Below are 24,646 nucleotides of genomic sequence, written 5' to 3' on the forward strand. Positions count from 1 at the left end.
AGTGTGACTTTCATAATAGGATCAGTATCGCTGCTTCGTAGTAGTTTCAGTACCCATTGAAAATATGAGCCATAAACTTTATACTATTTAATGAAACCACATTCTTGAAGCACAACTTCTATATGACGTCAATCTTTTGACGCGAAGGATTGACGTCATTATGAAGTCTTGCCAAACTTTAAGGGATTGTGAATAAAAGCTGGCTTGTAAGGGATTTTGTTGAGATTGCATTAGGGATTTCAACTCAATCCTCAGTTAAACAACGTCTCAATAATTCCACAACATTCAAAACAAAATCAAAGTGAAATATCAAAGATATCGAGCACATTAAGCTCCATAAAGCCGAGAGCATCTGTTTAAGTATGATTTATTCGGTCAATTAAACATTAGGCAGCATTCACACTCGGCTCGAGGCTGGCCGAGTGTTTCAATGGCCGAGATTAGCGAACGTATGCCGACACATGCCATGCCACTTGCAAAAAGATTCTCAAGTGCCCTATTTACAGAGGTGAATCAGTTATAGTTTTACACACTATCTACGATCTACATGGCATTGAACAGAAATTTTTTTGATAAAAAGATTATACACGCAACGGTTTTCTCTGGACTCCAGAATGTCTTATAGATGATTGCACTGAAAGACAAGCCTACGTAATGCGTCCCGGTAGTTATGTGATTTCTTAATTAGTAGTAACTTCCTAACTGCAAAAACATGTTGCAATGCAAATTTAATGTACAAAAAAAAAACCAAGAACATTACTTAAGTATAACGACAAAAAACGAAGAATTGCATTTTTTAAGCACGAGTCACTTTGCAATAACATAATATTCTGAATATTCACTAGACCGACGTTTAATACACATAATAAATGTACCACTTACCCTTGTCTGGATGGTTCTTTAGATAAAGTTGTAACAAAAGCACGTGCAACCCAGTAGAGTGCAAACGGGAGCGAAGTCGGTCACTAGTAACGCAGACCGGCAGACCGCGCCTTCGTCTGAACGAATAAAGTGCCCATTGTCTGCTATACAGGTCAAAAGGAAAATTTATGTACTTATACAGTATAGAATCATATTATCTGTGCTTGTTGTATTCCACCCGTCTGAAACTCATTCAGGTGTTCAGTGGGACCATGACGCGATAATGTAGCAATGGGGACTAAAAACAATTGGTACATTATTTTTTGTGCACTTTTGTTTGATTACTTATATGAATAGGGAAGGTTATGTTAAAATCATGTAAAAAGGTTAAATGAATGCACCGTAGGCCCTCACTTGTAGAGCACCATTGGAGCTTTTTCACAGATATTTTTTTTTTTCAAATTTACCTAACTGGTAAAGATTGAGAATAAAAGTATTCAGTTTGTTTAAATTTTAAAAAGGAGTATTTAAACAAACCAAAACTCACTTTGGAGCTTTATCGATTGTACGTGTCTGGCACGTGAAGCCTAGAAATTGCGAATGGAAAACGCTCATGTGGGATCTATAGATTTTCCTTCACAACAAGATAATTGTATCGATGGGTACAACTACGTTTGACGTAGACATTTTTTATCGAGACCGAGTAAATAAATAAAATATCTAAATAAATGCAATATCTTGTTTTCTATATACATGCTTTAACTAAATTTTCAAGTAACTGTTGAATTTGTTTATTAAAGATGTTAGAATGTCTGTCCCTCATATACTACAAAATAAATTACACAAAATTAGTTACGAATTCCAAATCTTTTATTTGACAGTTACTCTAAATGAATGTAACGGAGATAATCATTTAAAGTTGGAGCAGCGATTTATAATATTTGGGAATGTCCATAAATAACTACCACTCTCATAATTTTACCAATTTAATGAGAATCCCTTTTCTTGGCGTGCTTCCAAAATGCATATGTAGCATTATTTGACACAGTTTATGAATTTCATATATCATATTGTATTAACATAATGATGATGTGAATTAGTATACCTAATTATGAAATAAAATGTTTGTTAAAAGTTAAACCAAGAAAATGGTAAATTGATGAAAACTGTGTAACGGCTGCTGAACACGGGTAGAGTAAACGGTAGGGTCAACTAGCATACTATACTCTACCAGTTCTCAATACTCTACCAGTTTTAGTAGGAGTAACTGTCATACTGCCACGGTGTTAGCCACTCTTCTCTAAATTTTTGTACTCTGCTCTACCAATGGTTTCTACATTAGTATAGTAAGTAGGATAGTTACCTCTACCGCTCTGCTCTACCGTTAACTCTACCCGTACAGCGGCCATTATAAAAAATAAGAAACCTAATTAGTACTTATAAATAGACTAGCTTTCCGCCCGCGGCTTCGCCCGCGCAGTCAAACAATAGTTCCCGTTCCCGTGGGATTTCCGGGATAAAACCTATCCTATATCCCGGGGTAAAAAGTAGCCTATGTCCTTTCTCGGGTATCAAAATATCTCTATACCAAATTTCATGCAAATTAGTTCAGTAGTTAAGGCGTGATTGAGTAACAGACAGACAGACAGAGTTACTTTCGCATTTATAATATTAGTATGGATTTATATGTAAAAATTCCTTGATATTCATTTCAAATCATATTGTTTCATCGCCGTTTGAATTGGCAAGAAGCCATAATAGTAAACTGAAAGTAAAACTTTTCTAACCAATTTGGCGCTAGCGCAGTATTCAATGACACAAGTCTCTAGGGAAATAATTGAATTGATACTAAAATAAAACTTGTAAAAAATGTGATGAAAAATGAATCGAATAAAATATCAAATTCGAATATCAATCTGAGATTGTTTTAAATTTCTATTTTTGCTAGATCAATAGTTATTTTATTGGATCAACCTAAAACAATAATAGTAATGCCACTACGAAAGTACTCGTAGAAGTATTATTTCTATACAAAACAATTTGTACAGAATATCACGTGTAACGCAAAAATAGAATGGACTTTAAACACGTATTACGTCATGTCATTTTAAAATTAAAAGCGACATGAATGAAGACGCGATCTTTAAGTGCAACCTGCAAAAAAATTTTGGTTAATTTTCCCAAAATAAACTTATATAAATAATGCAATATTTGTATCTCTATATTATAATTTACGCAAATACATTTTACGAACCTAATTGGACTCGATAAAAATATTCACCTGTATTGAATAAACGTACCTTCATTCTACTTTTTAGTTCCATATTTAGAAAGTTAGACTTAATACGATTAAATTGTCGTCGGTCTCGGGTAAATTAATTCCATCCCACATTCATAGGATTCCTGGGATTTAACGGGAAACGTTCCGATGCGTAGGAAGTAGGTGCTCTTCGAAAGGTTATATTGCATTTCCTATTATTAGAAGCGCACTTAGTAAATAAGGTAGCAAAACAGAGTATTTCATATGACTTAGTATTAAACGTTGCAGTGAAAACACGTGAAAAGTATCCATTGTGCTGACACTTTTAAAAACAATTGTGTACATATTGATTAAATTTCCTGCGAGTTTTTTTAATTGGCAGATATTTTTTACTGAATTTAATTTAAATCAATGTGATCAAAGGAGATTTGTTTTCTTAAAAAAAATTTTGGTGTGTTATAAGTACGGTAAAATTGGTGTAGGTATTCCCTTCTGCAGATCAACTTCTAAAAATTGATTAAAGTATTTTATTTTAAAAGTTCAAGTATCAATATCGAATAACTTCGCCCAATAATATTGCAGTTTGATAACCTATATCTCCTCAAAGTCACTCAAGTGTATATGTCTGGCACTTAACTTCGGGTCGTGTATTCATTTGTTTTATTGCCGCCATAACACCGCCCCAAGATAAACTTCACACATACAATATACATAACATTTGTACTGATAGTGTATTGTTTAGATATTTCTGAGTTTTTGTGTGTTTTAGCTACGGAGAAGAAAACGTACGTTTAGTTGTTTTTTATAATTGACGTAACTTAGTAGGGTATATACTAGTACAATATTTTAGTATCTGTTGTATATGAAGGTTTCAACACAATATAACTAATGTGATTTTTATCCAGATACAATTATAGTGAATAGAGCAAGTTCAATGAGGCAGTGGTTATATTCGCGTAGCCAGCATGTAGCCTTAGAGCTTATCCAAATTCTGCTGTTTAAAATTTCATACACATTCGATGTGCTCTTTTTAATCAATTTTTATTTTTCTTTATTTAAATGCACTTCTTAACGAAGGCTCAATAAATAAATGTTTGAATTGGATTTTGCGTAAAAGAATATAAAAATCATCCAACATGACAAACTTTCATGGTCATAATATGAGTATAGAGAAGTAGAATAAAAATATTTCTAAAACGTAGACAACAATGGTTTAATAACTAAGATGGAACTTTTCCTTATAAGACGTATAAGTCATAAATTGTGTTCTCTTTTTATTTGCGTCGCTAAGTGTATTAAATGTTTCCTAGGATGAATGGAGCGTGAAAGATAATACAAAACTGTGCAAGAAATAAATAAAACTAAAAAACTAAATAATAAAGGTTTATTTTTATTGAATGAGACAGGTAAATATATTTAATTTATCTACACTAATTTGAAATGAATAGCCAATTCAACCTGAAAGAAAATAATAAAACATGGGCCAATTCACAAATGTTTTAAAAGAACTCAATGTATTTATCTAATTATGCTTGAAGTTGATAAAATTACAGTGACGTATAATGAATTGAAATTGAGCACTCTAATTAAAAAGGGCATTCTAAAAACGTTGTTCAATTTGCAAAATGGACATCAATTCTGATCCAATTCGTCGAGACGTCAAAACAGCAAGTGCAATTAGTGGCCAATTTTCAGCAATTTCAGCGCTGCAGTCACAATTGAGTTGATTGCACGTCGCCCTAACGCCTCTTAGTATGGGTCAACTGACATTTAGGCCCCTATCTTACGGATAAAAAATCTAGTTTCATATAATACTACTAGCTTACCGCCCGCGGCTTCGCCCGCTTTCTCTAAAACGATTTGACATTTAAACTATCCTATCTCTCAAGTTGGATCGAACTGCACATGGTGTGCGAATTTTATTATAATCGGTTATGTGGTTTAGGAGTCCATTGAAGACAAACATTGTGACACGAGATTTATATATATTACGACTACGACTATGCTGTACCTACTACTACTTATGCAACTACATATCTACGAGATTTCCTTTGATAAGCTTGTTGTGTGTGATGTTTGAGTGAAATAGTATATAAGAATACAATTATCAACTTATTATATTATAGGTTTGAAATAGTCGCGTAACTACATAATATCACATTATTTTTTTATAGAAGTAAAAAGTAGAAAAGCCGAGCTTCATGTTTCGCAAAAGCAGATTTCCACATCACTTTTGAAGAACAAATAAAAATACGAGATATCGAATGTCTTTTGTTACCATTGTTCCTTTTTTGTTTGTTAAGGCCGTGTACGCGGTCCGTGCGCTGTTTGGCTCAAATATGTGATTTTTCAAACCAGATTGCCCATCAACCACTTATCTTACAAACATATGAATTACTAATAATTTTAGGAAATTTTATTGTCTATATAGTTAGTTAAGAGTTTTTTTCAATTAATACAGTATTTGTGAATACCATCAAGATAACTGAGCCGATGATTACTTGATTTCACTTTTAGTGTCAATTTCGAAGCTAAAAATATCTGAAATTGCTGACAGATCTAACACACATTTTTTTTTAACTAACTGCAAAAATCCTTATTAAAATAGTTAGTTAAAAGATTTTTTTATTTTGGACTCCTAACTTACGAAATTAAAATCCGAACAATGTGAATTTTTTTAGAAATTATAGTCGACAAAATGATTATTTTCACCAAGATATTTGACTTAGTTGAATATAATTTATACATATTGCAATAAAAGAACGTCTTACTTATAAGATTAAATTTAAAAAATCAACTAAGGTACCACTATTATTTTTCTACAATTTTTTTTAAAGTGCTATAAAACACTGCGCGCGACCCGATTAAAATCAGTCGGCAGCGAGCCTTCCCAGAGAGAGGACATGTTGCTCGGCGCTCTCCTGTGGACCTATGCTGTTCATAGTAAAAGGATAGCGCAAGCCGCGATCTATCGTAATAGATCGCGGACATTCTGACTTGCGTTAAATTGAATAAGCCCTCTTAAGCGAATGTATCATGTGTCACTTTCAACATAATCGTCAAATTACCTTCATGCATGTGTTACCATCTGCTAATTGTTACATATTTGTATCAAATATCAATGTACTATTTCCCAGTACTTCCAATAAGCTTTGCTTTCCTTGAAACAAGGATAAATCCAATTCATAGGAACATTTATTTGCAGTCTGTATGACTAAACCCTTACGCGGTCTATTTAAGAGTGACCTATTTACTAATAACCTAACAGCGCATTTAATTTGCATGCAGGAATTCAGGAATGAGGTCTGCAAAGAGTGTGTTGGATCACTCTGAATGTTTACTTCAAACTGTCCTAAAAACGAATTATAAACAATAATTGGGATAACCAAATTGCTCTGAATCGCGTTTGTATATTTACTAAGGAGAATACTTCTTTGCTTTCAATGCGGTTGTAATAATAAATAAATATCAATTTATTTTATTAGACTTTCCCACGTATGAATCATCAACCAATTAGTGTGTCGTTTATCCTGAAATATATATGTATACTATTAAGGATTTTCTATATTATTTGAATGTAGGTACATAATTATAAGCGCATAATTTTATAGTACCTACATTCCTACAGAGCGTAATAAAGCTCGTTATAAACAAATCAAGCTAGTTTATTCGATGTGAAGTGCTAACGTCTAAATATAAATATGAGTTAAATATGTACGTTTCAATCGACGATATAAAAACTGCTCGTAAACGCTTTTCACCTCCACATGGCCGAGATCCATCTTAAAAGTTAATGCATTTAGAATGTTATCAAAATCAATCTTAAAAATAGCTCATCAGTAAACATCAAAACAATTCAATTCCCGATGACGTCAAACTGAATGTGTGTCGAGTGAATGTCAGAAAATGATATATATTTCTGTTCCTGTTTTGTATTATTAGTGCTATGAATGTTTATTTTTGGATGATATTTTATGCATTGAATTGAATTGTTAAATACTGTCGCGTGATATTGTATTTGACTTGCCTTCCAAGCCAGAGGTCGTGGGTTCGATTCCCACCCGGGGCAAATATTTGTGTGATGAACATAGATGTTTCTCTGTGTCTGGGTCGATATTAAGTATTTATTTAAAATTATATATATGTTTATCAGCCATCTGGTTTCCATAACAAAAGCGAAAGCTTAGTATGGGATCAGATCGCGCCGTGTGTGAAAATTGTCCTGAAATATTTATATTTATTAATTTTCAATGTTTATGGTGTATTTTAAACAAAATTGTTTTTTCGGCTTGTGTTGGAATTATTCATATATGTAGATAGGAATTTATAAACTGAAGGTAATAATGATAATCATAAATCCCACATCAATTAACAGGATAAAATCGTTTAATACACGCACGCTTATAAAATATAATATATTCTAAAAAGGAAAACGTATACCTAAGTATTAATGCACTACTTATACTAAGTACCTATGTCGAATTAAATATCCTCGTCACAATATATACACTCCAAGTGCTCTTAAGAAAATGTCAATCAAAATGTTGTAGGGTATAATATGTGGAACCAATATGGAACACACCGGTTTTCTTGACATGAAATACTCGAAGAAATTTAAATAACAAAATGTGATAGCTGTCAGAGCAAAAATTGTTTGTTATTTTTGTTGCAGCGAGAGTCATTAATTTTCGTTCCTGCGGGGAAACATAATATTATGTAACTGTTCGACAATTCAATATAAAACATTTTGTTTACGGGAGTAATTTTACTGTACTACCTACATATTATGAAGTTTTCACATATTTTAAATGATTTTTCCGATAAATAAAAAAAATATATATATAAATATTACCTTTAAATGAATGCGTAATAAAAGCTCAAGGCTAATTGTACCAATGAATATTTCCCATACGCCATAGATTTGTCGTCACAATATGTCGGGATACCTTTGACATTTCGAAATTGAATAATCACGTCACAGGAACGTAAGAGAAGAGATATGATTCGCCTGATAGCGATAGCTTCCTCGTAACATGCTAAGGTTTCCAATATCAATAGAATATTATTATGTGTGCTATACGAGCATTGGCGCCTCTGTTGTAGAATTTCTATACCTAACATAAATAATATATCATATCACTAACACCGTCTTCTGCGAGAATTCAGTAACCCGATAGCTTCAAACGTGGCCTATTTCGAAAATACTTTTAAAGCTTTCCAGTAAATTGTTTCAAGATTGTGGATTAGAATTTTAAGCAAGACATAAAGAGAAAGTGAAGTTAATACAAACAAACGTCGTCAGATTCTGGGTCAGACTAGTTCTTAAAATTGAGCTTGACTGACTATATAAATAATACATAATGAAATTCAGAGCAGCATAAAATATACCGAACTGACCCTTCGTCTTGATTTAAGATGTAAAAGGAATAACATTATTAGATTACATTTTACATGCCATCCCGAAACAACTCATATAGTACCTACCAAGTACCTACATATTAAATTATGTATCTACTTATGTAAGAAAGTTCGTATGGAGTGTCATAATCATATATTTATATTATACTAGCTTCCGCCCGCGACTCCGTCCGCGCGGATGTCGGTCTTCGCGTGGATGGTTTATTTTCTCCATTTTGAGTAACTCTGACAATGACATCTTATAAATATCTATCGGACCCAAATACGGCTGGGCCTATTATAATACGCAACGTGTGTTCGCGATTCTATAGATTAGTATAGAACAACGTCTATGGAAAAAACTGAAAAATTAAGATTAATTTTTTTATACTTATTTTTCCAGCATAAAAAGTATCTTATTTTACGCCCAGGATATTAAGGTATAATTATACCAAGTTTCATCGAAATCGAACCGTTAGTTTTCACGTGATGCCTGAACATACAGACAGACAGACAAAAATTTTTTTAATCACATATTTGGGTTTGGTATCGATCCAGTAACACACCCTGGTATTTATTTTTTCAATATTTTCAATGTACAGAATTGACCCTTCTACAGATTTATTATATGTATAGATAGATTCATGAATTCAACGCAAGAATCAACGAATTATGGACGAAACCTTTAGAATATTTGAAGAAATTGCAAATTTGAGTTGTGGTCTGTGGATGCTTGCTTGACTCCTCCTGATAAATAATTATTTTATGTCGTTTTTTTATCAATTACGTCTTGTCCGTGTCCGTGTCCTTCTTTAACGATCTTATTATCCAAATTGCTGAGACAGCAACGTATTTAAGCTCAATAATGTTTCATATAAACATCGAGTTTGTGCCTAAATTTGTCATCAAAATTTCCTTACATTTTGAAATATCTAAGTTTATTTTGTAATCTAAGTACCTAAGTTTGTCGGTAAATACCTAGATATAAACTCTTATCGACCCACTTCCAAGAGAGAATAATGTCCGATCCAGATATTATTCTTAATGTCTTTTCCGATCATTCCTTTGTGTATAAAATAGGTTATGGCGCGTAAACCCGTCCTTATATGCTTCCAGTGTATTTATATTGTCTGCACATTAGCGCTTGACAAGTTCATTATGATATGTGTATTATGAGGTATAAGGCTAGGTAATTCAATACACATGTATTGTTAAGGGGTGGATAATACGGTTTTATTTATGGTATGAGATATTTTCTTATTCAATGACCTATATTAACTTTGACATTTGTTGGGAAGAGCTCTCCTCTTAAATAGAATCCAATATGACTTAAGTTTGTAAGTAGCAACCTTTTTCCGTTTTTGGTTCAGTATTTTTACGTGAAAGCTATAGAGATGTAAATTTATAAAGAATAGAAAAAAATCGATCACGAGGCGGGATTCAAACCGCATCTTTTCACGCCAATCTGGGGCGGATGCCTGACCAACTTGGCCACTCGTGATTATATTATTTATAAATTTATATTTAACATTTGAATGCCATAAAACCAAAAATATAAAATTCAAGCTATAGAGAGTCAAAGTTGCGGCAAGTCTGGCTACCAATCTACCGCTGGTGACTGAACACAGACAAGATTGATTACACATAGCGACGTGAAACCGTAGGACTAACGATCCTATAATATTACACCACAAAATATCTGCCGACCTTGATGTGCCAAGGGGTAGAATATTTATCTTCCCAAAATATGTCTTAACAATAAATTCAACTTTTACGAACTCTTATTAAAAATGTGATTAAAACCGGATTCTTTCACTGTAATGGATAAAAAATAAAATAGAAAAGTATCATGAACAAGAGACAAATATTAACTCTCTCACGACCAAAGTACGTGTCACAAACAAATTTATTACGCCGTGAATTTACTTTTTCCAAACGCCCGCAAAAATGTTCTAGGCATTCAATTCAAAATCGATCGAGCACAAAAATAGAATTCTCACTTACCGTAGGTATATGTGAATTAATTTTCTAATAATGCTTCCCTGTATAATTTATAGGAATGGAAAAATAGAACGGTTACGGATATTATAGTTGCCTAAAATATAAAATAGCTTACAGCTATATTTAATTACATATTCATATTTGTTCACAGTTATACGCAGACGAAGACCAGGACGTGAACCTGGTAGAGGAAGACAAGGAAACGAAACAAGACAAGCAAAGCTACGACTCCCTGGAGAAGCTGCACGGGCTGACGGTGCTTGAGGGTGATGATGAAGACATGTTCGAGGGAGATGATGACGCGGAGAGCGGGGACTGGTATCCGGATTACGATAGGAGAGAAAAGGTGAGCTATATTTATTAATATTTAATACATGAAGTAACTTTGAATACTATTTTATGAATATTAAGCGGACGGAGGCGTTTTTTGGCACATTTATAGTTACTAAGGACGAAGGGGGCAGAAAGCTACCAGTTTTTTTTAATAACGCATAAAAAAAACACTGGCATACGGTTATGGTCAAATTTCATCAATGGAATGAATTAAAAGAATTCCTGGTAAAGATTCCTTCAAACCTTTATAAAAAGATAGGCATTTTTTTGTTAACATTAAATATAGTTATCAAAGAAAAGATTTTATTTGATTTTCCAGAATGAAACCAACCAAAGTTCCTAGTAATTTGTTCAGCATTTATATTTACAAAGAATCTTTTGTATTTATAGGTACTTAGAAAGCCTCGGTACCGCGAATCGGTTGAAAGCATGAAATTACATTTACTTCGACTTAGGCTTATGATTCATAAATGTAACATACCCAAATCACAAAGGAAGTTTAACAAGAAATTTAGTGAATAAAAACAAAAAAATCACATTTCACTCAGCAAAATTTATCGCGTTCACCCTGCTAACCTACATCACTGCTCGTAATGCTCACAGCGCTCATTTTATTGGGTACTTTCATCGCTAAGCCGACGTTATTAATATAAAGTTTAAAATACTTGAGATCTGGTTAATTACAGTCGACAGGCGCTCAGCGACCTTTATTATAATTTGCGTGCGCTGACATACGATTATACCTCTAACTTACGTTACTAAAACATTTTCGTTGTCATGTTAAAGTTTAGTACTTACTACCTAAAATGGGGTAACTTTACATCAACATGAACATCGTGGGCAGTCAATTCATTTAACTTTTTTAAATTTATACCTCAAGGCGAATATTGTAAAATGCCAAATTGGTATACTAGCTTCTAACCCCGACCCTGCTTGGGTTGAACCGGGATGAAGACAACAATGACTCTCACAGATAACGTGGCCTACTATAGAAAAATCAATTGTTAAAATTGGTACTAAGTACAGAGATTTTACCGCCTATAACGGTACAAACATTACCACTTTATAGTCTAGGCTATAATATATATGCACTATTTAAAATTTAAAACATGTAATTTGTAAAATATATTTGTATCTTAAAGTAATAAATAATTTTATTGTTATTTGTTAACAGATAGGATCGACGAACATGGTGCGTCTGACTCCCGACGACTTCATGGAAGGTGTAGTCGGCGTGGACGTCGGCGGCAACCTCAACGAGATCAAACGTTTGCTCAATGAGAACCCCGAGATACAGGATATTGGTAAGTTCTGGAACCTTCGACATATTCTTCAGCCTTTTTGGAACTTATTCCTTTATGTATATTTCATTATTGACAATGTTTGATGATGCTGTATTTTGTACTTTATCCATCAACATTAAACGCTTTCGTGTGAAAATGACATACCTATCTACTATCTATATCTTGTTTTTTTATAAATATGTACATATCTCATACAATTGGAATTGTTGATTTTTTCACTGAATTTTTATAAAAAAAAACAATCCTCAAGTGATTAGTTATGGATTAATGCCATAAATATATTTTTTCTATCATCAGCTCTGCCAACCTTACCATCCTTCACGCGCAACAAAGTCGAAGTGACAAGCAAGACACCAGACACAGAGCCAGAGAAACAAAATGGCCGCGTCAAACGTCGTGTGATGCCGGACTCCGCTGCTGATGCCATCACACCGGTCAACACGCCTAAAGCTTTCGCTAAATTGGATGAGAGGTTAGTTAATTGAATTTTTCAAGCAATTATCACAGCTTTGCCAGCTTTACCAATAGCTTGTTTATAGTTACTTGCCATATTCAAAGGAATACTTGCAATACAGGAGCATAGTTTTTAATTATTTATTAGATGGATTTCGTTTAAACACCCTGTAGAATTCCTTGTTTGTTTGTTTCTTTTAGTGTAAAGAATTGAGAATCCAGATTATACTTTTGGATAGAATATACATACATATCATAATAATATATTGTTATTAAAGATTTCACCAAATAATTAACATACGATTTACGATTACACATTTCATTTACTGTCAGAATTTTCCACAACTTTTAATGAAAACCCAAGTCGTGTACGATCCCTATCTATTTATAAATATTCGTAATACATAATATCTTATATATAACGTACAGGAATGTACCTAAACAAACACGCTAAGCCTGTTGGCGAGGATATTTGAAACCCACGGTCAAGTTACATAGAAACATAACCGCTTTGCACAGGTTTCGTCTCTTGTACCACAATACCACAGAATTGTATATGTACTTAGTTGTGTTTAAGAATAATTAATAGTTGTATTTAAAACTAGCAGTCCTGTACGGTTTCACCCGCCCCGCTCTTGTTGGTCTTAGCGTGATGATATACATAGCTTATAGCCTTTCTCGATAAATGCAGAGCTATCTAAGACCGAAAGAATTTTTCAAATCGGACCAGTAGTTCCTGAGATTAGCGCGTTCAAACAAACAAACAAACTCTTCATTTTTATATTATTATTAAAGTATAGATATGAGGTAAATTGAAACTTTATTGCACGCCTCATAAGCGAAGCGTTGAGGTGGGTACTACTGTCACTTCGCGCAAAACATCTGATTTTTCAAACTTAAAATGTCTTTATGTATCATACATTGCACTTGTAAGATAATACATACACACACATATTAAGAAAAAACACTATTTTTAACATTCATGATATTTTTGATGTCATTTTTGTTATTTAAACTAGTTAAAAAACAGTTTAAAAAAGTTCTGTCTTGGACGTCCGTGTGTCTGTATGTGCGGAGGATTTTCTTGTTAACACGATAGCGACCGAAATACTTTACTAATCGAGTCTTTTTTTTTATCTTACGCTTGAGTATGCTCAGGAATAGAACCCTTTCATTTTTCAGGGTCTGATTCGATGTGGTTTAATTGTTATTAAATAAAAAAAAAAAAAAATATCGACTGTTCTCCATAATTTTAGTATATCTATATATATTCTTTATTTTATTTATTTTTTTTTTATATTTATAGTGTACTCAAAATTCACCAAAATTCGATTCTTTATAGTTTATACTATAAGCCAAGGTTTAAAAAAATAAGTTGGTAGTCAGTCCCATAAACCTGCGCAGTTTCACATCTAGGTGGGGCCACAAGAAAAATAGCTCAATTATTACGGTACCGCTTTCTTTACTTTTCCAACTGTTTTATTTTATTTCTTCTTTATATTTATAGTGTACTCTTTATAAATAATCAATTTTATTGTAAAGGATGAGATTATGAGGCGTGCACTTTTGGATTTTCCAAACTATTTTTTATTGACTTTTGGTATGAATATATGTATGTACCTACTACCTAATTGTGAGATTGAATGTGGTGTTAGATTGGTAGAATATTATATTTTTGTACGATCAATAGAGTCTAACCTAACTCTAAAGCAAGTCGATCCTGTTTTACCATTTAATGGTCGAAAAAAGGCATATAATTTGGTCTAATCATCTACATGTAATGTAAGTAATAAATGAGATATTCTTTTCCTCGAAATAGTTTTTCGTAAACATAATAAATAATAATAGTATTAAACAAATCCCACATACGAATCAGACTAAACAATTTGCCGAAATAACGAATGTGGTTCTAAGAAATTCTTGTAAAAATAATGTCAATATAGAATAAGAAGAATATCTTGAAATGAGAGGTAGAAAATTCTAATATAATTTCGGCCAATAATGAATGGAAAGGTCGGCGACATGATTTTATTTATACCAATTTTGTGAATACTTGACTAGATGGAAATGTTTTTAATACAATTGGTATTTTCCATTCGCTGTTTTTGTACAATCAATTTAGCAGTAACTACCGATGAATAATAAATAATGAATAATTTTTTGAAAGCTGAAATTATAATCGATTGCTTGTACAATAAAGGTCAGAAACTTGTATCTTTTTAAAGGGTTACTATTTAACTTTACAAACTCTCAAATAGAAATGATTAAGAATAATATATTTTTTTAATTCGATTCCGAACTTGTAATAAAAAATTAAATTAGTATTCTATAAACACATTGCGCGTTACTTCCCCTCAGTAAAGTAGATGTCAAATAGTTTCGTATGTTACATAATACATAAGCAAAGTTTTGATAGTTAGTTTCCCTTAACGCTTTTCAAAGTAATTTGAACGTGTGTTGTTGAAATATTTAAAATTGTGCTGTTTATTGAAAGTGAGCATCATTCAACATTTTAAAACAACACAATTCATATTTCATTCAACATTTTAAACTACACAATTCATTCAACCTTTTAAAACTAGACAATTCATTCAGCCTTTTAAAACTAGACAATTCATTCAACCTTTTAAAACTAGACAATTCATTCAACCTTTTAAAACTAGACAATTCATTCAACATTTTAAAACTAGACAATTCATTCAACATTTTAAATCTACACAATTACATTTATAATTTCCGCGCTGTAGTTTCAAACTTGTCCAATCATTCAGACATAACAACCAATTTCAAACCAACTCTGCGTATGCATTTGTAATCCAACACATGCAAAATAAACTCATATCAATTTACGTTTAATAAAAGAGTCGGAATTCTCGATAATTATTCCGTTGAATTTAATATCAGCATTCCCGATACATCCATTCATGGCCACGTGGAAGAATGTTCGCCCAATATCAGCTTACGACTTACGACAAACTCATCGGTTGAATATCTTCTAAGAATCTGGCATTGCTTTTGAGAATGTAAAATATTTAATGCTCTAATAATTATGAAAATTCTCTTCAGCCTAATGAAAGAGAAGATAGTGTGGTAAGAATCATTATTCATTTATTTTCTATGTACGAAAGCGGTAATATTGATTACAAGTTTTCCGCCCACGGCTTCGCGAAGGAAATTCTCATGGTAAAAAGATGTTTCACAAAAAGCACTTTCATCACCAGACTCAAACGTCGTATCATAAAATCGCTTCATTGTGACGTGAAAGAAGGATAAATAAATAAAATTACTATTGCATTTGTTATATTAGTAAGGAATAGTTACCTACAAAAATACAAACTTACCGTAGCTGTAGATAGAAAGCTTATCATTACTTTCAACATAATAATTAATAAGGTCTATTTTATTGCCCAACATGTAATAAGTCAATAGGTAGCCATGTATTAAAATTAAAGACAGTAAATATAGAGTACTATGCTTCAAAAATTATAAGAAAAAACGTTGTGTAACTATTTTGCTTAAAATTATAATTAGGTCAACTGTCAGTTACGCTGGTTCATTGTGAATTTTTAAAAGTTCAAACAGTTTCGAACCCCTCTATAAGTAACTTTTATCTAATAATATTTTATCTTCTTTAGAAATCTGGCCACAAATTGTAAAACGTGTCATAATATCATAATTGGATGGAAAATTTAATAAAAGATTTTCGTGGAAAGATGTTCTTGAGATACGAATAATAATGTCTAGTTATTTTCCGATATTAATTTAATTATTTTTCATGTAAGGCTTTCTATAAAATCGTGTAATTTTTATCATTAAATTCGTTTATTTTCAGGCGTAAAACGAAGAAGTACATCCCGCAGACAGAAGCTATCACTCCGTCTTTACACACCGTATCTAGAACCGTAAGAGATAGTGCTGGGGAGGTAAGAAAATCAATTGTTTTTATACATTTCTATAAGAAATATACTGTATTGTTCAGATTATAATTGATTCAAAATTTTATAATCAATAAATAACGCGAAAAGATTAATATTGATACTAGCTGTGTACCCCGGATTCGCATGAATACTGACGAAGATTAGTCGTACTTTGTGAGCTCATGCTCATTGCATACAGCACAACATTTTGCTGAAAATCAAATCCATAGTTAACGATGCTTTAAAGGATATACAGTACTCCAAAAGTGATAATGCGCATAGAAATCTTCGACACAGTTCGGTAGGTAACTGTCATATTCCCGGAGCGTCCGAAGACGATGTGTTTAAAGAGTGGTTAAATGCATTTTCTTCATACATAATTTAGTAAAATTTGTTTAGTCAAAGGAAATACATTTTGGAAATACGACAATTAGCGAAGATTTGCATGCGCATTATTAATTTTGGAGTACTGTACAAACAAACATTATTTTTACGTGTAAGTATAAAAAATTTGAAACGATTACAAATATTTACTTATGGTTTAGCTTCTCCAACAGACGGGTGGGTGTAAAATAAATCTCCTACCTCTTTTTATTGGTAACCGACACTTCCTTATTTGACAAGCGGATATTTTCCATGAAAATGTTTTCTTTTATTTTTCACGATAGTTGTGAAATCTCACTTTCATTGAATTTTCTTAGAGTATACGTCATAACTTCTTATATCCAGGCATTTATTACGAGTTGTAGTTTAATTTTTGTTTCAAGCACAAGTTACTTAGAAGCACAAGCAAAAGTTATTTATTAAGTTATGTGTCCATCGCTGAGAAGAATTTGTTTGTTCAGCACTTAGGTATTACAAGAATTTTCAGAAAGTCGTATCGCGGAATTTGAACACTATTGAATTTTAATAGAGCTTGGTTTTTAAGGGAATAATCGAGATATTATGTACATTCATTCTGGGAACAAAAGTAAAACACAATTTTAAATGATAATCAAATAACGTGCAAACTAGTTTTGCTAAAATACATAGCTAGGTTTACACTATGTGAAGGCTTATGCTTTATTACGATTTAGAGACCACCCCGCTGGGTCAGTCAGATTTATAGACAATTTGTAGGACAACTGCTGTGTGAAGACATAAACACAAATATGTGGTACAGTGAATGGACTGGACTAATCTCATTCTATAAAGAATGTGGCTAATTAAATTAGACATGGATTGCAAAAAATAATGAACATTTTCCTGTATGGTTGATCGTCAAACTTAAGTATAAACTTCAAAATATTATTGAGGGTATAATTATAATCTTGCTTTATTACCTACCTTAACGTTTTATTGGAGGGTAAAAACTAAAAATATTTAAAAGAAATAACAGTGAAGTACCTCAAAATAGAAAGTAACTTGATGTAATGTAAAATAGAATGTAAATAAATTTATAAGGAAGAACGCTGGCTCTTAAGACACAGAGTTCCTCTAGTTTAAGAGTCAGCGTACCTACATATTTTTGTAAAGTTAATATTTTTGGCAAAATAAAGTTTTTATAAGACACTTTATACCAGATTCCTCTGCGCGAAAATAACAATAATTGAAATGTGAAATTGTTAACAGGAAGACGGTCAAAGGCGACCTTTCATAGCGGCGCATTTCCATGGCAACACATCGCATCTTAACACGGAAATACATGAACATTTCAAAGGTAAATATTTCATGTTTTATTTCATGTTATTCTTATATTATGTAAAAGAATTTTCAAATTCATATAAAGCTCTCTCTCAGTAGCTACTAGTTGTTATTCTGTGGTCTCAGTAAATTTATTTATTTATTATGTACATTTATTTTTTACGTAACAGGCAATATTTACAGACCTATACACTTACATATAACAATGTATAACTGAAGGACCTACTTAAAGAAATAAATAAAACTCCTATTTAAATGGTAACGTCATTAAATTTTTAATGTCTGATATACAACTACAAGGACCGACTTTAAATTGGACGTTATGTTTAGGCTATGTGAGTAAAAAAAATCAATTACCTACGTTTAGTAATTGTACCAAACATCCCGGGCGTCAAGTCTATTAAAAACATCATATACCGCTACATAATTACTGTGTGATTACATTTATTTCATGGTATCTATATATATAAAAGAAAGTCGTGTTAGTTACTCCACTTATAACTCAAGAACGGCTGAACCGATTTAGCTGAAAATTAGCAGGGAGGTAGTTTAGAGCCAGGAGAAGGATATAGGATACTAAATACGTACCACGGGCGAAGCCGGGGCGGACCACTAGTATAATATATATGAGGACCATGTACCCTAATATGTATTCAAAGTCACGTGCGCTATACTTTACTGTATTATGTAATATACCTGATATTTTAGCTACATCATCAAAATATATGTGAGGTTACATACGATGCTAATGACTTTTGGCAGGCAGAACCTAGCGTCGAGTATTACTTTATGGCTTTGACACAGGACACTCGCGCTCATACTCATGGTTGAGTAATTTTTGTGTTTAGGGGGAATGTTTGGTCATTGCAATTTGTCTGACTGATTAAATATAACATTGTAATAGTTATCTTAATAACATATAAAAAAATCAGACATTTAAAAATAAATTAAGTTCATTTATTAGAGCTTTTTTTAAGCTTTCTTATTGCATCGGGGACCGAATCGAGAAATTCCGTAACGAAAAAACCTCACGCTCCTCACTCCGACGGGCACGGAGGTGTGGCTTGAAGGTATAGCATGCAATAGCTTTACCGCGGCAGTCCCCGAGTGCCACACGTCGTTTTTTAGTTTTGGCTCAGGTGGCGCCGGTGCGTTCAGTTAGCAGCTAGTGTTCTTATAAAAATGTAATGTGACCAGGTAACGGTCTGGTCCGCGTGTCGCACGGCGCCCCGCACGACGTGTGGTACCCGGCGCCGTGGACGGCCGCGTCGCCGCACCCGCGCCCCACGCTCACCCGCTCCGGCCACGTGCACGTGCACCACACCGGCGTCTACCTCGTCTATGTGCAGGTGAGTGTTGGCGATGCTGTATTGTGGGTGCTTTGGGTATTGTTGCTTTAAGGTTGGCGCAATCGGGCCACTGACCACAGCCACTTGTGGCCATCAACGGCCACTTGATATTTTTTGACGTGACAACGTCTTATAATTCGATAGCCGGCTGCACGCACGAAAAAACATGACTCATGCGGCGTTACCTCGCTCTGAGGCGTTCCATGTGCAAGCGAGAGCGCGGAACGAGCGACAAAGAAGCACAATAGGCCGTTGTCACGTTCAACTATCGTCAGTAAACCGACTTTACAGACAACCAATTTTTTTTTGATATATTTTTCTAACTTATACAATTAAATATCTTTTTTTCTATCTTCGAAAATTTGCCTAAAATAAATCACACATGTTAAATTTACTTTTCTTACAGTGAAAACTTAAGAAATTATCTGCAGGCTTTAATTTTCAATTAATAATTTCAAACTGAACCTTAACCAAAAAACTTCTACTTCCAGATCTACTACCTAGACAGCCACGACATAATATCCTGGGTGCTCCACCGTACCAACCCCTACACAGAAGGTCGTGACACCCTTCTGCAATGTGCCCAAACCTCTCACTCAAACGAACCGACAGACAGACCGAACTCGTGCTTCTCAGCATCAGCCCTGTTCCTTAGAGCTGGGGACAGACTAGCGGTCAGGAATACAGGGGGAGATAGACATTCGCTCATGCAACCGGAAAAAAGCTTTATTGGGCTCGTCAAATTGGCTGATGCAGATGAACCGATACAAGAATTGTAGGATATATTTGAATCGTAACTTTAGCTACGAATAATAGATATTGATTTCAAATTGTTAGCAAGCTATGTGTAGCAGATTTTAAAAGATTTAAAACAATTATTGAAGAAATCTAAATGTTGATGCATATTGTATTTTTTTTTTCACTAAGATTTTAAGAGCACTCGTCACAATGGACAGCGTTGGGCCAGCAAATAATCGATGTTTGCGGCCATTACGGCGGTTATGAACAAACATGTACAATGACGACCGATCATAAATATTTAGGCCCTCTACACTATCATGATTGTCTTTACTCGCCCAACGCTGCCCATTGTGAAAAGGACCCATTAGAGTGAAAAACAATTGATATACAAAAACTAAAAAAAAAATCAGCTACGTAAACGTCTACTTTATCGTCTGCTTACACATTGAGTGCATTTAAATGTAAATAAAAAATTTCAACAGTAAAAATCAACACGGAGTGAAATATTTCTTGTCTAAAAAAATTTCAAGAGTGAACTTTTGTACCTTTAATATATACTCTAAGCCGTAGTAATAAGGTCTTCTTTAGCGATCATGATTTTGTAGTATAGAAATAGAGCCTACGTGATTATTATAATGTATAGTCAAAGTGTGCCATTTTTAATAGAACAAATTCATAAATTAACAAATAAAGTGATGTGTGGCTTGCCAATTTAAAAATAAACTGAAATAACCCATAATTTGTATTGTTGAAAATTATATATTTTTCAATATTTTATATGGTAACGAAAGATCTGTAATGCCATTGATAATATTAGTACATATTAATGTTAATATTAAATTATAATTTATTATAATTGTATTATGTATATTTTAACTTTACCCTGTAAGATTTAAAACGCAATTAAGCATTGTGAGTTATTAAAATAAATGATTTTTTTTAAATGATCTTTTATTTTTTACTTAGATATTATCTGTTATAGCCAAAACCTGAAAACCTAAAAAAGGTAAAGGACTTTTCAAATACCAATACAGAAAATATAAAACATAAAAGCAAGCTTAAAGCTCGCGACTTCGCCTGTGTTTAAAACTATACATTATGTACAATTTATAGGTACGACGTGACTGTGGTAAAATCTGTCTGAATAGAAATTACAGTTAAACTAGTAAACACCACAGCATTTTTACAAAAGTTTGCATTTATGACTAATAGGACTAAAAATAAGTAATATGGAGCCGAAATCTGTCTAAAAATGACGCAAATCGGCTCTATGTGGGCCAAAATCTAATAAAACCACTTCAAATGAATATTATCGCGGTATCAGAAAAAGTAAACACACCTAGATTTAATAAGCAAAACTAGAATCGAACAAATGTAATCTATCTAGAAATTATCCTAGATTCAATCTAGAATAGCAATTGATGTTCGCTGAAGCGCGAATAGGACTCGAAATCAATCGCGTTTTGTCTAATTCATTCAGAACCAATTCCTCTCGGATTTCAGCAATAAAAACAATTTATTTCTAATGGAATTTTAATTGACAAAATGACTTTCAATTATACCTTCAAACGATATTTGTACTGAAATTCCATTTGCTTCATAAAAAGCTTCGAATACTACAAAAAATAAAGTATAAAGCAAAGGTTAATTTGAATTCTATTGAGAGGGTTCCATTTATCTTAAATTTTTCTTTGCTAAAACAAACTAAGTTTATTACAAAGATTTGACAAGACCGAATTGTTCGTTATGTAACCATTTTTTTCAGTATGGCAACGTGATGGCAACAGCTTATTATATAGAAAACTTTTTAACAATACATTCTGCGAAGCTGTAGCAATATCTTGAGTGAAGCTTTAATATAAAAAGGTTTTGTTGTATCTATGTATATGAACACCTATATTACATGTCTCTTTATATAAGGCTATGTTTTTAGTATTGAAATTGATAAAGCACTTTAATTTCAGTAATATAATTAAAATAATAAAATCATTAAAAATCACAAACGTAATTGGAGCGCAAAGACTCAACCCTATCGTGAAAAAAAACTAACTACTTCGCCCGGCTCTGCCTAGTTTGATATTAAATAAAATCAGACTTTACTGATGAAAGTAAAAAATACGCCTTATTTATTATTTAAATTACAAATACTTAAGCATAAAATCATAAATTTTTAAAGGGTTAAAATATTAGTAACAAGTAGGTACAATACAATAAGTATTGTTAGAATGTAAGGAATAAAGTTGATCTTGAAATCTCTCGAATTTTGTTAACGATTGTACCCATTGAGTACAATCGCTGGGAAAATAAGTAATAGCCAAACAAACAAGAGCCAACAAATAAGCAATTAGTGAGAAACAAGTACACAAGAAATCGGCTTAATTCAGAAACTCTGGCAAGTTTATGATTTATGAGCTTTTTAAGATAAAAAATATTTTTGATGTAACGAATATTTAAACAAGTAATAATAGGCCTAGTATTTTCTAGTGTTTGATTTTACGCGAGTATTATAATCATTTAGAAATTAAACACTTTACAGCGAGCGTGGTCACACTGGAACAAAGTGTTCGAAACGTCAGGAAAATAATATATAGAACTAGCGGTCCGCCCCGGCTTCGCCCGTGGTACATATTAACGTTTTCTCTACATAAGAACCATCCTCGTACATCAAGGAATATAATAAAAAAAGAATTATCGAAATCGGTTCAGCCGTTCTCGAGTTATGGAATTACAACGAAAAGTGGCATTGATTTTTATATATTAGATAAATCGCGTTTAAAATCCGTTAAAAATCTTTAATTTCTAATAATAGACCTTACACTACATTATATCAATATGAGAATTTAAAAAAAATTACGATTTGAGCAAGAAGTTGCTTTTTCTGAAGCTTCCAATAATATAGGTAGGTACTCTATCTCTGAGAACTGTGAAGGTAAGGAGAACCATAAAACTTATTCGCATCGCCTTTACAATATTACCCAAATAAAAAATATTCCTTAAAAAATATTATTGATAATTTTGTTCTCATGTCAAACGGACGCCTTCAATTAAACGGCACGAGAAAAGCCTTACAAGACCCTTGAACTGTGTTCACAAAACTCGCCTGTTATATTATGTTCAGTAAAACTTTTTCCCTCTATATCTACAGGCAGTAGGCATAAATTAAAGAGAAATAAAATGCCTGAGATCATTGTTCATACTTGTATAATTAAAACTTGACAACTTTGGTTTCAAAACTTGAAATGAATGAATGAATGAAAAATACTTTATTGCATTGAAAATACATATAACAAAGACAAGACTACAGAAACAGCAAAAGGCCTTATAGCTAGGTAGCGATCTCTACCAGGCAGCCCAACAAACAAAAAACTTCTTGATAAAGCTCATTATTAAGGTTCATTAGAACAAAGACACGTTTAAAACTCAAATTATTATTGATGCCGTGTCGGTGTCGTACCTGTAAAGTTATTTCCGAACTGATCATTAATATAACTTAAAACTCAGATCGTAGGTAAACGTTAATTAAGAGGAGTCAAAGAAGTTTTCAGTTTTAATGTGAAAATGATATAGGTACTTAAAATTTTTAATGAATCATACTATGTTTATGTTATATTCAATATGAGTGTAGTTCTATTTTATTAACCGACTTCAAAAAAAAGGAGGAGGTTATCAATTCGGCCGGTATATTTTTTTTTTTTTTTTTTATGTATGTACACCGATTACTCCGAGGTTTCTGAACCGATTTACGTGATTCTTTTTTTGTTCGATGCGGGATGGTGTCGAATTGGTCCCATAAAAATTTTATTCGGCTAGGCCTAGTAGTTTTTATTTTATGAGCATTTTTGTCTGTACTCGATGACTTAATTTCAATGTAGCAAGTAACTTTGATTCACTTCCCGGTAACCGATTGAGCTGAAATTTTGTATACGAATGTAAATTGGATAGCGATGAAACATTATCATGACATGGAGCTGATCTGATGATGGAATCGGAAGGTGGCCATAGGAACTCAGTAATATATTGACTCAACTTTATCGAGTTTGGGCTCGTTTGATTCGTGTTGAAAAATACACTAAAAAGTATTAAATAAAAATAACTGCGTTAAAAACAACCGACTTCAAAAACGGAAAAGTAAGAAATAAAAAAGATTTGATATTATTAATTACTACATATTATTTTTATGTGCTATTTATTAAATAGGTTTGAAGTCGGTGCCAAACACTAAGCACTTAGTATTAAGCCCATGCACCGACATCAAACCTTTTTAGTAAATAGCACATAAAAATAATATGTAGTAATTAATAATATCAAATCTTTTTTATTTCTTACTTTTCCGTTTTTGAAGTCGGT

At 32.7% G+C, this 24,646-nt stretch overlaps 1 protein-coding gene across 1 annotated transcript in view; it reads left to right on the plus strand.

Annotated features, from left to right (window-relative positions):
* Positions 1 to 21,243, plus strand: part of LOC123692661 (protein eiger) — a 35,884-nt gene extending 14,641 nt beyond the window's left edge. Inside the window, exons 2-8 of the mRNA XM_045637434.1 lie at positions 10,671 to 10,865; positions 12,027 to 12,156; positions 12,454 to 12,628; positions 16,442 to 16,532; positions 18,138 to 18,225; positions 19,407 to 19,558; positions 20,050 to 21,243. Of these exons, the coding sequence (XP_045493390.1) occupies positions 10,671 to 10,865; positions 12,027 to 12,156; positions 12,454 to 12,628; positions 16,442 to 16,532; positions 18,138 to 18,225; positions 19,407 to 19,558; positions 20,050 to 20,337 (1,119 nt within the window). The 3' untranslated portion in view covers positions 20,338 to 21,243. The remainder of the gene's footprint in view (positions 1 to 10,670; positions 10,866 to 12,026; positions 12,157 to 12,453; positions 12,629 to 16,441; positions 16,533 to 18,137; positions 18,226 to 19,406; positions 19,559 to 20,049) is intronic.
* The last annotated feature ends 3,403 nt before the right edge of the window (positions 21,244 to 24,646 follow it).

The sequence above is a fragment of the Colias croceus genome, chromosome 1, assembly GCF_905220415.1.
Source record: "Colias croceus chromosome 1, ilColCroc2.1".
NCBI classification, from domain to species: domain Eukaryota; kingdom Metazoa; phylum Arthropoda; class Insecta; order Lepidoptera; family Pieridae; genus Colias; species Colias croceus.